General features: G+C 43.1%; 1 protein-coding gene across 6 annotated transcripts in view; it reads right to left on the bottom strand.

Annotated features, from left to right (window-relative positions):
* Positions 1–12,084, bottom strand: part of vps13d (vacuolar protein sorting 13 homolog D) — a 79,700-nt gene that overhangs the window by 4,930 nt on the left and 62,686 nt on the right. For all 6 annotated transcript variants that reach the window (XM_034876870.1, XM_034876872.1, XM_034876871.1 and 3 more), the window contains 18 exons: positions 11,826–12,001; positions 9,160–9,283; positions 8,721–8,956; positions 8,536–8,638; positions 7,326–7,483; positions 6,921–7,029; positions 6,478–6,648; positions 6,186–6,290; positions 5,819–5,968; positions 5,274–5,432; positions 5,087–5,183; positions 4,823–4,971; positions 3,711–3,845; positions 3,268–3,435; positions 2,915–3,047; positions 2,304–2,499; positions 1,056–1,187; positions 724–964 (listed from right to left, as the gene is read on the bottom strand). In XM_034876870.1, the coding sequence (XP_034732761.1) occupies positions 724–964; positions 1,056–1,187; positions 2,304–2,499; positions 2,915–3,047; positions 3,268–3,435; positions 3,711–3,845; positions 4,823–4,971; positions 5,087–5,183; positions 5,274–5,432; positions 5,819–5,968; positions 6,186–6,290; positions 6,478–6,648; positions 6,921–7,029; positions 7,326–7,483; positions 8,536–8,638; positions 8,721–8,956; positions 9,160–9,283; positions 11,826–12,001 (2,742 nt within the window). The remainder of the gene's footprint in view (positions 1–723; positions 965–1,055; positions 1,188–2,303; positions 2,500–2,914; positions 3,048–3,267; positions 3,436–3,710; positions 3,846–4,822; positions 4,972–5,086; positions 5,184–5,273; positions 5,433–5,818; positions 5,969–6,185; positions 6,291–6,477; positions 6,649–6,920; positions 7,030–7,325; positions 7,484–8,535; positions 8,639–8,720; positions 8,957–9,159; positions 9,284–11,825; positions 12,002–12,084) is intronic.

Raw genomic sequence — 12,084 nt, forward strand, 5'->3', positions numbered from 1 at the left:
AACATTATTTAAAGCTAAATGTGACAAAATGTTGCTGTTATTTTCAGCACGAGCCACTTTACAAACGGCGCCCCATACCCGTTACCTGGGAAACGTTCTTGTTTCTCTGGATAATCCACAAACCTCAGGACTGAATTTATGGAATAGATCCTACCAAAAATGAAATATGTTTACAGTAACAGTCAATTTTTTCAAAGTAGTAAAAACTAAATTCCATTCAGCTCCATTGCATTGGGGTTCAGGCAGAAACCTCCGAGACACATAGAACAAGAAGCAGCTGCATGGACAGATACAAGACAAGTATACTATCGGTCACTTACAAATTTCTAGACCACTCCATTATAGACAGAATACAAGCTGATCTGAATGATGATCTTTAATGCAATATCTACATTGTCCATTATCAGCAACCATTCATCAAACGTTCCAATGTCACCTTTTGTTTACTAACCTGTTATCATTTTAAAAAACTAACTGAGGAAACATTTGAGAACCCTTTGCAATTAAGTAATCACACAATGTAATTTGAAAACTGCTGCCCTGGTTAAAAAACAATGCAACTGATCTCAGCTGGTGTTCTGTCTACAATGGAGTGTAATGGAAATTTATATGTGACCCCAAAACTTTGACCAGTAGTGTATATTTAATATTTGTATGTAATTTGGGTGATCTTTGACCAGTCGCACTGTCCAGAGACTGTGTGTGTGAGAGAGAGTGTCTCACCATGGGTTTCTGGTGGGAGGGGCCAGGGATGGCCATACCACTGCTGGTGCTCTCAGCTTTCTTGGTAAGCTGCACATATACATTCCCATGATCCTTAGAGACCAGACAGTGGTACAGGTCGTCGTACTTGACCTCCAGGAAGATGGCCTCGCGATCCACGTATTCCCCCGGCCGCAGGAAGTACACCACTTTGGAGGAGATAAGGACGCAGTAGCTGTCGATGGGCTCCACAGCGATAAAGCTGGTGTGAAAGACAGTGATAAGGGTGATACGGGTGATCAGGGTATCATCGTGCACAGCCTGGGGAATGCAATGCAATGAGTGAGACTCACAACTCAGAGTGGATGTTGTCAGTGAGGCGGAACAACTGTTCCTGGCCGTCAGCCTGTGTGGCCGAGTGTCGAGGCAGCAGACCCTGAGGGCCCTTACAGCAGCGAGGTTTCCTGACGCGCTGCACACTGAGCCTGATCAACACACCAAGCACACACACTTTAAAGGTACTCTCCACATGTATATTCCCATGTTGATGATGAGTTTGAATTTCTTTGTTTGCTCGCCCATTTTTATTTTTTACATACTTATGCAATACAAAAATTAAACTGCAAAATATTCACACTGATTGATCTGCAAAATGTTTATTGACCATGTTTACAATAGACTCTCGTGGAAAATACAGCATGACTAATGTTTGTATTTCCACATTAAAGGTCCAATGACATGGTTCTCTTTGGATGCTTTTATATAGGCCTTAATACTGTATCTGAAGTCTCTTTAAAATAGGGCTTAGTGGTCCCCTAATACTTTATCTGAGGTCTCTTTTATATAGACCTTAGTGGTCAACTAATACTCTATCTAAGATGGAGGCTGGGGGTGTGGCCTTGACCAACTGCCACTTTGCTTGTATGAAAGCCATGATGTCTCTCTTTCTCATGGGTGGGCCAAATTCTGTGGGTGGCCAAGGCAGAGGAAAGGGGAGGTAACCTTACCCCTTATGACCTTATAAGGGGAAGATTCCAGATCGGCCCATCTGAGCTTACATTTTCTCAAAGGCAGTACAGGATACCCAGGGCTCGGTTTACCCCTATCACCATTTCTAGTCACTGGGAGGCCATAGGCAAGCTGGGGGGATGCATATTAACCTCATAAAGGGACATTTTCATGCCATGGGACCTTTATAGCGTCTGGTAGAGTTTTGAAAGTCAAAAGTGACCCAAGGAAACTTACTTTCTCAATATGGAACTAAAATCACCATATTTCCATAACCTTAAACCACAATAACTGATTTTGTTTGTCACTTGGGGGCAGCAGCAATCATGACCTATAATCATTCTTTCAGTTGATGAGGGTAATTTGTTAGCTTACAGTCGGCGTTATTTAAACATCCAAGAGTTACGGGACTGGTGTACAACTATTACTTATTGTCTCCACTAGCTTCTGAAAGTCACTATAAAGCTCCGCAGTGCTGGGGCCGCTGCAGAGTCATCACTACCAGGGACACTAAACACAATGTCAGTTCATCATGTCATCATCATAAAAAGACATTGACCATCCATCATAATGTGCCGAAAAACTACTCCTACCTGTGGTTACTGAGACTAGCCATTTCCCGGACCGTCTGTGCCGTCTCCGAGGCAAAGTCCAGAGCTCCAGCCACCGGTTTGGTTACAGTGCCCACCAGACCTTTACCCAGGCCTGAGAAGAAGCCGCTGACTCCCCCCTCCGTCTTCACACCCTCCACTGTGGATGTGATGATGCTTGTCATGCCTCCAATGATACCTGGGGGGACAGTTTGTTCAAAAGGACTGCAACCACTGACAGCTCCAGCTTCTCATGCACAGTTTTGTTACACTGGCTGCAATGATGTGAACAGGGATTAGTCCCTGACATCAGCGGCCACCAAGTCACACACTGAAACTAAACGCCAATTTCACTGATCACAGAGCAGCTTTTTTAGCCAATAACACTCAGCAACAGTGGGAGCGGCAATTCTTCCTCAGCAGGTTTACCTTATTCAAATCCAGGTCTGAGCAGATCACTAGCTCAGGTAACATGAAAGCATGTTGAGATATTCATTAAGGATACAGACTACGGCTCTATAAAAAAATTCATCTTTTCTACCGTGATCGCATGCATGATTTGTCCCCCCAGAATTGAGTATTGTAGGTTTATAACATGTTTTGCAAGGGGGTACCATGAGCCAGTCCGTGGATCCCTGCAACCAGGTGCTCTCCACTGGTGGCTCCGTGGTATCTTATGTACTCTCGCTCGCTCTGGTGGCGATTGTCCATGGTCTTCCCCAGCCCATCTGATAAAGTCCCTGCAAACTGACATCCAGAAAACAGGACGGTGTTCACCCTATATCAATGTTCAAATGTTTTTTTTTAATCTGCTACATTTTTTTACAACATTCTTTTCTGTTCACATTGGACATAACAAATCATTTTTATTTGAATGCATTGCTTGTCTGTTGCATTGTATTGTACACGTATTCCTTAACGTGTCCACCTCCTGAATACGCAGTACAGCTGGAACAAAGAGGCGTACCTTGGCAGCAGAGTTGGACACGCCATGGGTCACATTGCGTATGAGCCCCCCCACGTTGCCGTACTTTATGAGCTCAGAGACGCCCTCGCTGACGTCGTTGAGGAGGCCCATGGGGTTTCCCAGGAAGTCCACAGAGCCCAGAATCTGAGCTGCCTGGCTGATCAGCTCCTACACACAGAAAACACTACACGGTACTGACCTGACACAAACCACATCACATCGCTCACCTGTGTCTGTTAGATATGGCCATGTAGTGATGGAAATTATTTAATTGTTTTATTTATTTAATTATGGCTTATAAGACCATTTCAGCAGTGTCAGAAATGCTTCAGCAAGCGGAAACTTGCCAAAGAGTAGCATGACTGAATGGCTGAATGTGCATTGTGTTATTTAGAAATTGTGATATTGTTGATAGTTCAGACTAGCCTTCCAAATGGGTTTACCTCTCTGAAATGCTTGAGGATGTCGTTGATGATGATCTCCTGGGTTTCGTAGGGGTGCACTCTGGTGAACGGGTACATGTTGATGACAGCATCTTCAAAGCGAACCAGAGGAATGCCCAGCGTGCCTTTAAGAGCCTCAAGGGACAAAACACATCGAAATGAGGAATACATGAGAAACCATGGGAAGATAGAGCAGCTGGTTGAACAGGAAACAGCATGACATTTCTTTGATCCCTGATAGTCAAACCTTACAACTAAAATCATGTTTAACCACAATCTCTTAACAGTGCAGTTTATGAATCATGAATCAGTTCCTCAAGGCTGCCTATGTTCCCCCAGTGGCTAGAAATGGTGATAGGTGTAAACTGAGCCCTGGGTAACCAGCTCTGCCTTTAAGAAAATGAAAGCTCACATGGGCTGATCTGGAACCTTGTTCCTTATGAGGTCAAACTCAGTATAGGCACATATTGAGGAAAGCTCATTGTGGGACTGGCTCTAGTGGCTGAATTTCAGGTAAGAGACTTCAGATACAGTATTAGGGGACCACTAAGGTATATATAGAAGAGACTTCAGATACAGTATTAGGGGATCATCTTATCACATCTTATCGTGATAATCTTATAGGTATTGTCCCTGATAAATAAGCAATAAAATAAAATATTCCATCAGGTAAGTGATAGATACAATTCTCGCTTATTGTAAAACAAATATATTGCCGTTCCTCTGTGCCTTTTATGTGTGTATTTCTCAGCATAACAATCTACTACATCTACATCTTATTGATCACTTTCAACAAGTTTATTGATGTGGTGGTGGCACAGTGGATATGACACATGCCTATGGTGTGGGAGATCTGGGTCAACATCAACCAATGTGTTCAGGGACAAGACACTGAACACATTGCAAGACACTTAACCCATAGTTGCTGCATATAGCAACTTTATGTCACTTTGAATAAAAGTGTCAGCTAAATGACAGGTAATGCAACAATAATGTTATGTAATTAATTGTATGAATAATCTTTTGAGTCTTATTATAGGAAGAAGATGAGTTTTAGGGGGAGTTACTGGCTTTTGATTTTCTTGACAAACATACATGTCATGTTGGGTTACCTTGAGATCAGGAGGCAGTTTGTGCGAGGTGAAGACACTCAGTTTGACCTGCGGGATGCTGATCTTCAGGTTCTCAAAGTAGTAACGTTTGTGAGGTCCTGCGTCCTCGTTGGGCTTCTCATGGATGTTTTCATCCAACTTCTCCAGCTCTGCATTCATTATTCATTATTCATTGGTTTTATTTTTTTTACTTTTAAGCAAAAACAACCATTTAAGTGACAGCATCCCACAAATAGAAACAATGGCATTTAACTAAAGACCCACCAGCTCCTGTCTGTCCGTATCCAAAGAAGCTGAGCAGCTTGAGCAGCAGCTTCTCCTCGATGATGACTGTGAAGCGCCGGGCCGTGACAATCAGGTGCTGTCAACACATCATCAGTTCCTGATGTTACTGTCTACTATTCTCTCATGTACTTCTTTTGACAGTAACACAACAGTCAGTGACACTTACCTTGAACAGATGGGTGAGCACCAGGCTGCTGGGAACCTTGACCGAGTTGAGCTGCAGGGCTGGCCCGCTGTCGCTGGCGCTGCTCTCGCTGCTCTCGCTGGAGCTGGGAGTCACACACAGCATCACAGGCTGGGTGGTGCCCAGCAGCTGGTTGTCCATCTGATGAGCACACAAACATTTGATCTGAATGGTAAGGTCATCATTGGGAACCAGCTGTTTTTACACCAGCGGTTTTCTTCTGAATGAGACTGTGCTGGGCATGATGATGAACTAAGGGGGAACATTGTCCCTCAGTGGGCTGGCACACTCTTCCAATAAATGTACTGTGTGGGGTACTGTGTGTGTGTCCCAGCTCCCTTTTCCTTGCCTACATCAGAAAACGCAGCAATGCCGATGACACACAACTCATCATGTCACTGTCCTCTTATGGCCGCCTTTACCATCTGGAACATGCAGTCAATCCTCTGCCTTTCTGTGTTATTCTTTTATTATCATGTTAAGCATTCTGAACTTCTTTTGGATGAAATAGTGTTGTACAAACTTACCTGGATGTTTTGAATGCTGAGCTCCAGCACCTGGTTGGCAGCAATGCGGGTGAAGTGGACATTAATACCAGACAGCGTCGTGAACACAAGCTCCTCAGGAACCTTGTTGACCAGAGACACACCCACACCTTCCTCCAGGTTCACCAACACCTGTGAGTCAAAATACAAAGGAGATCACGGACACATTGTTTTTAAACATAAACAAAATGAGGAACACATATGATGGAAAATGTATAATTGGAACATACCATTGCAATATAAGGAACATATCATTGCAATATAAGGAACATACCATTGGAATATAAGGTACAAAAGGGGATTGATGAATGTGTGATGAATGTCAATGACAGAGCGTGGTTATTCGTACCTCCAGCTCCTGCTCAGGCTCCCCCTTATTCACAGCGTCTTTGGCCCTGTCCTGCTCTGTGCTGGCTGAGCTCCGGATAATTCTCCTCTGATTGAAGTCACTGATCTACAAAAAAACACAGAAGATTAGGTGCACCATCACTTTAAATGAAAAGATAGATTAGATTAGATATTATCATAATCATATATATATATATACACACACACACACATAGACATACATACATACTGTATATCTCTCTCTCTCATAACCACTCTGAACTGGACATAATGTACCCCTGGGAATCTCTCACCTGCAGGACACGAGTGGGTCCGTCTGGCAGCACCTGGACTGACAGCACCCCAGAACCAGGTCTCATCTTTTGGTTGATAAACTGTTGCCCGGGGCCTGGCTCCATCAGCCCTGAGTCTGGTCCCAGCACTACCTGTGCTCCGTCACACAGACCTGCACCCCCGCCCTTCACCTGAATGCACAATGCTTCGGTCACAAATACAACTCAATGTGTGTGGCCCCTGAAACATCAGGACTCTCAACTTCACAGCAATGCAGAGGAAACTTGCAATAGTTTCACATCAAAGACATGTTGATGTGTGGAAATATTGAACACAGCTCATTGTAGCCACTAGAGCGGATTTCCCCTAAGGGAGGGCTGACCGATTGTTATTATGTTTCCCCTCTCGCCCGCTACTGTTACCTTTTTTCCTTTCCTATCAGGACGTGAAGCAAAACACCCACCTGTACTACCAGCCGGGGAAGGCCGCAGGTCAGCATGCCTGAGCTGAAGTACCATGTCTGGGTGGTGCTGCGGCGTGGGTCCGGCCTTCTCAGCATCAGCGGCTCAAAGCTGGGAGAGACCAACAGGTTGAGAAAGAGACAGCTGTCACATCCAATCTTCCTCCCAGGTTATGGTCCAGTGTCAACAGCTGACTGGGAGAAATATCTGTGTGTGTGTGTGTGTGTGTGTGTGTGTGTGTGTGTGTGTGTGTGTGTGTGTCTGTCTGTCTGTCAGTCTGTCTGCTTGTGTGTGTGTCTGTCTGTCGGCTTGTGTGGTAGTGTGTGTGTGCGTCTGTCTGTCTGTTTGTGTTTGTGTGTTTGTGTTTTTGTGTGTGTGTGTGTTTAGCTGAAGGACACAGTACAGACCTATTGTCACTAACAGCAGCAAGCCCGGCAATGTCCAGCACCAAAGAGGAGTCCAGTGGGCGTGGCTGTGCCGGCTTGCTCTGCGGTGGAGACGAGCCTTCATGGCAAAGCATGCCAGCGCCGGTCATCCTCCACAGCTGGGAGCGCTTCCCCGGCTCCTGCACCACAAACACACTACACCTTAAAACACAGTCATGAATGGTCTTAGTCTCTATGCTTTTCATAGGCTGCAACTATTGGTTACAACCACAAATTATTTTTTTCAATTTAAGTCCATAAAAGCCAGACAATTCTGATACAATTGCCAATCACCATTTCCCAGAGCCCAAGTAAAAATCTAGTTTTGTGCCACAGTCAAATATTCCCTTAACATTTACCGTATTTAAAGCAGAGAGAAACCACAAGCTCACATGGCATTTTGGCTTGACTTAAAAAAGTAATCAAGTTTCAACATTAACATAAGGGATGTCTCTGCAGCGCTGCAAGGTGGTATAATTTGAATTCATCTTTAATTATCCAAGAATTCAGAAACCCTGTCTCCTGCTTCTCTGAATGCCTTGTGGACAGCTACAAAATAACATTTAACCCCTTACCTGAACTTCAAGGGGAGAACTGTCAACTCCGTTTGAACATTTTCAGAACAGTCAATAAAATCACTTCCAACTGTGAACATTTAATGAATTCTCTCCTGATTTTTTATGCATATCACAATTCTTGCAAAACAGTTAGTTTATCATAGATATCGTAAATCCAAAGTTTATTTCATACAAACATAAACATGCAGTCAGATGTAGTGTCCAAAGTCACAAGACAGCTAGGATTCATAAAGAACTTCTGAACGGAGTAAGGTATTTGGAATGAATGCTATGTATGTGGACACACAGGAAAGGTGGGAGAGAGATGGGAGATGACACGCAGCAAAGGGCCGCAGGTTGGACTCAAACCCTGGCAGCTACAAAGGACTCAACTTACATGGGGCGCACGCTCTTACTGGGCGAGAAAGAGGTCGCACCCATCGCTAATCATAATTATTATTTTTTATTTTCTGGCAATCAACTAAACATTGATAAACTCAGCGCTGCTGCTCCCCTCTCAACAATGAAAATTTAAACAACCCATGCTTTTTCCAACTTTTATTGTTTTACATTCTACCCCCAATTCAATCCAAATCTCTTTGTACATTCTGGATCATATTAAACTAAAACAATACCTTCTTTTTCAGGATGACCCTTTGAGTCTTGGTGTCCACATCGAGAACCAGTTCAGCGCAGCTCACCAGACGCTTCTTCCCAACGGGTCTCTTCTCAATATTCCTGCATCAACAAAGTTATGCTGCTTAATCAACGTAATGAAATTTATGTTTCATTAAATGTTGCTGTTAGGAGTTTGTCATACGTTGAGAAAGTGTGTGTGGCTGCGATGTAGATGAAGTTCTCATAGTAGAGCTTGTTGTATTCTCTGAAGAAGTTCATGTCAGCTGTGACTTCTGAGGATCCAGCTCCCTTCACAGTCAGTGTTAGGTAAGGGGGCAGTGTGGGCTCATCACAGGCATAGTCCAGCACTGAGTCGGCCTTCACCTCGGTGTGCAGCCGCAGGTCAGCCACACCATGCTGCCAGAACTGGATCGGCACCTGAAGGGACTCAAACAATAGGATGTGTTGAGCTCTTTTTTTTATCCTTCACAACTAACTGATTGTGTTGCTGTGTACAACACAATGATTTTGAGTCCAGACCACAAAGACACATGGAGCTTATGGAGAGACAACTGGTAGTCCAGTAAGTTCTTGTGTCCGCGCTGAGTAACAGCTCTGAAGCTGCCCAACCAGTGCCTCACCTCTGAGATATTGTTGATGCGGAAGGGTGGAGGCAGCTGGTCAGTGTCAGAGAAGGAGATCTGGTAGGTGGCTCCTTTTAGGGTGATCTCAGTCCGCAGGAAGAAACAGTTCCCCAGCGTGTCCCTGTTTAAAACAAGAGTCACTTAAAACCTGTCAAACACTACATTTCAGAGGCCACAGAATGCAAGAAACACCCAGTTGGCAGTCAGCAGAACAACATTAAGGCAGAGATAAGATATTATTATATTAGGGCTGTTGGAACGAATGACAAAAGTTGAATATAATGTGGATATTAAATTACTATTCAAATATGATTTTTTTTTAAATATAAATATGTTGGCTATGTCCCTCCTCTCACCTTTTCCTACCAGCATATAAAAATTAAATGCTCCCGTCTGATGAACAATAAGTAAGCGGAAGTGAGAAACACAAGGCACTGAAGGTCTTAAGATTACAGAGCTAACGTTAGTTCAGGGGGGAGTGACAGGCTGCGTCTGGAAATCGTAAGAAGGATAAGAAATAGTTTTAACATGACTTTAAAATTGACATCCACCGAGCCAAAATGCTTATGTTCTCAATAGTTAGCTCGTTCAGACAGCTGTCAGAGTTTGCTTTTACTTCATATAATACCTTTTAAAAGCAGTATTCTCAGTAACGTGACAAAATTTAAAGAAACAGATTGCTTATAAATCCCTAAAATAGTAGTGGCAGCACAGTTTGGCTAAGTTATCAAAACCGTTAGCATTGTGGCCCACACTATTGTTTGTTAGTTTTTGACAAAGCGTTTCAGCTGTGCTTCTAACAGGATGTCATGGTTCTAACTTCACTCCACTTGTTAGATTATGTTTCATTAGAGAGTTCTCTGTTGGTTTGTGTTTGTTGCTGTGTGCTCGTGGTGGAAATAATGTAATAAGAGAGCTGCGTGGCTAAAATACAATGCATCATGACGTAGGTCCCCTTCAAGACCAGGCTGATGTTGGAAGTCCCTCTAGTAGACAGAACGTGTTACAACAACTACATGCTTATAGTGACATAGACGATGCATAAGCCTGAGCAGTGGAGTACTTAATTAATAACAGGCTGCATTTGAGTATTCATTATTCAAATATAAAAAAACAACAAATGAAATTCAAATGTATAATAGAGGAAGATGTAATATATATACTGTATGTATTAGGGCTGGACAAGTTAACACGTTATTATCGCGTTAACTAATTAATTAACGCCAACAATTTTTTAAATCGTGCGTTGACGCAGTTTTTATTATTTCTTTATTATGGTAAAAGTGTGTTGCTCACAGACTTTGTAAATACTGCAAAGTTAAATTTTCTTATCACCGGAGTACTTCCAGTCTGAAATATCCCCTTGACAGTTGATACCAGCAAATCATTCAACGAAACACACAGCGGCGCGAGGCTTTGGCAGGCCATGTTAAATGCAACGTGTGGGTAAGTTTAGATAAACAAAGGCAAGAGACGCTAACAAATGCCATAGCGACAGCTACAGACTGCAGGTCCTAGGGTTGTGGAGGACATCGGTCTGAGAATCACAACAATGACGGCAGGTATGAGATTCCCTCAACACGCACCATCAGACTCCCAGTTCTATGAAAAGGAGAGGAATGCAAAAGCGACCACGTTACAACATGCACCCGCTGCTGCTCTTACTGGGGACTACTGGACTCACTGGGGACTACTGGAGTCACTGGGTAACCATAATTAACTCGGAGTTACAGTGCATTATACTGATGAAAAGTGGGCGCTGCATTCACATGCTCTGACTGTAATGAAAATGAGACATTATGCTGAAACATAAACGGGACACTTTATTAAAGTTGCACAGCAGTAGAATGTGTCAAATAACGTCACCGCAGTTAGCACACGTAGTACGAATAGATACGAAATCTGATCGCAGCTGCGAGCCTTCTGCCTTTTAAAAATGCCCATGCTTTGCGCACGGTCTCCAGCGTTCTGTCACAGTGTCTCTGCTTAACAGTGCGTTTGACAGTGTCCTTGTGAAGTGCAAAAGAGTTGTGGGGAACTCTAAACACAGCCCAGCAGGTGCTGCAGAGTTAGAGCAACAGATGAACGTGTACATAAGAAGGAGTCGCTGATGAAGACGTTCCAACCAGATGGAATTCAACTCTGGACATGATAGATATATTGTTTAAGTTGAGATATACACTAAATATTTTATTTAACTGCTACTTTATAAACAAAATGCTGGTAAGGTTTTGCAGAACAAATGTTACAAAACTTTTATTCGTATGGCAGAACATTTAAAAAAAATTGCACTATACACACTTCATTTTGCCATTAATCGCGATTAATTGGGGAAATTATGTGATTAATCACAATTAAAAATTGTATTTGCTGCCCAGCTCTAGTGTATATAAATATATATATATAAAATATATATATATATATTTATATAAAAAATATGATCTCATCATATTCAATCATATTTTTCCTGTATTAACTTCTCTGCATTGGCTTCCTGTAAAATACAGGATTGAATTTAAAATCCTTCTCCTGCCCTACAAATCTCTAAAAGGTCTAGCACCATCTTATCTAGAAGAGCTCTAAGTGCCTTTCTACCCCACTAGAGCACTACGCTCCCAGAATTCTGAGTTACTTTAGCACGTGTAAATGTATATGGAGCTCACCTCATGTTGACGTGGAAGGACTTGAGTTTGTTGACCTCAAAGCCCCCAGACCAGGTGCAGTTGGGGGTGTCCATGAGACGCACACAGAGTAACTGGTCATAGTCGTTGCGGGGCCAGTGGAAGACAACGCTGGAGCCGGGCAGGGTGGAGATGTAGCCCTCAGGGTTGGCCGTACCCTACAACACAAAATTATTCATTAATGAGCCCTTTCATATTGTATAATACATTCATATTTATTTATTATATTGACAGTATGGTG

This window comes from Etheostoma cragini, chromosome 7, assembly GCF_013103735.1.
Source record: "Etheostoma cragini isolate CJK2018 chromosome 7, CSU_Ecrag_1.0, whole genome shotgun sequence".
NCBI classification, from domain to species: domain Eukaryota; kingdom Metazoa; phylum Chordata; class Actinopteri; order Perciformes; family Percidae; genus Etheostoma; species Etheostoma cragini.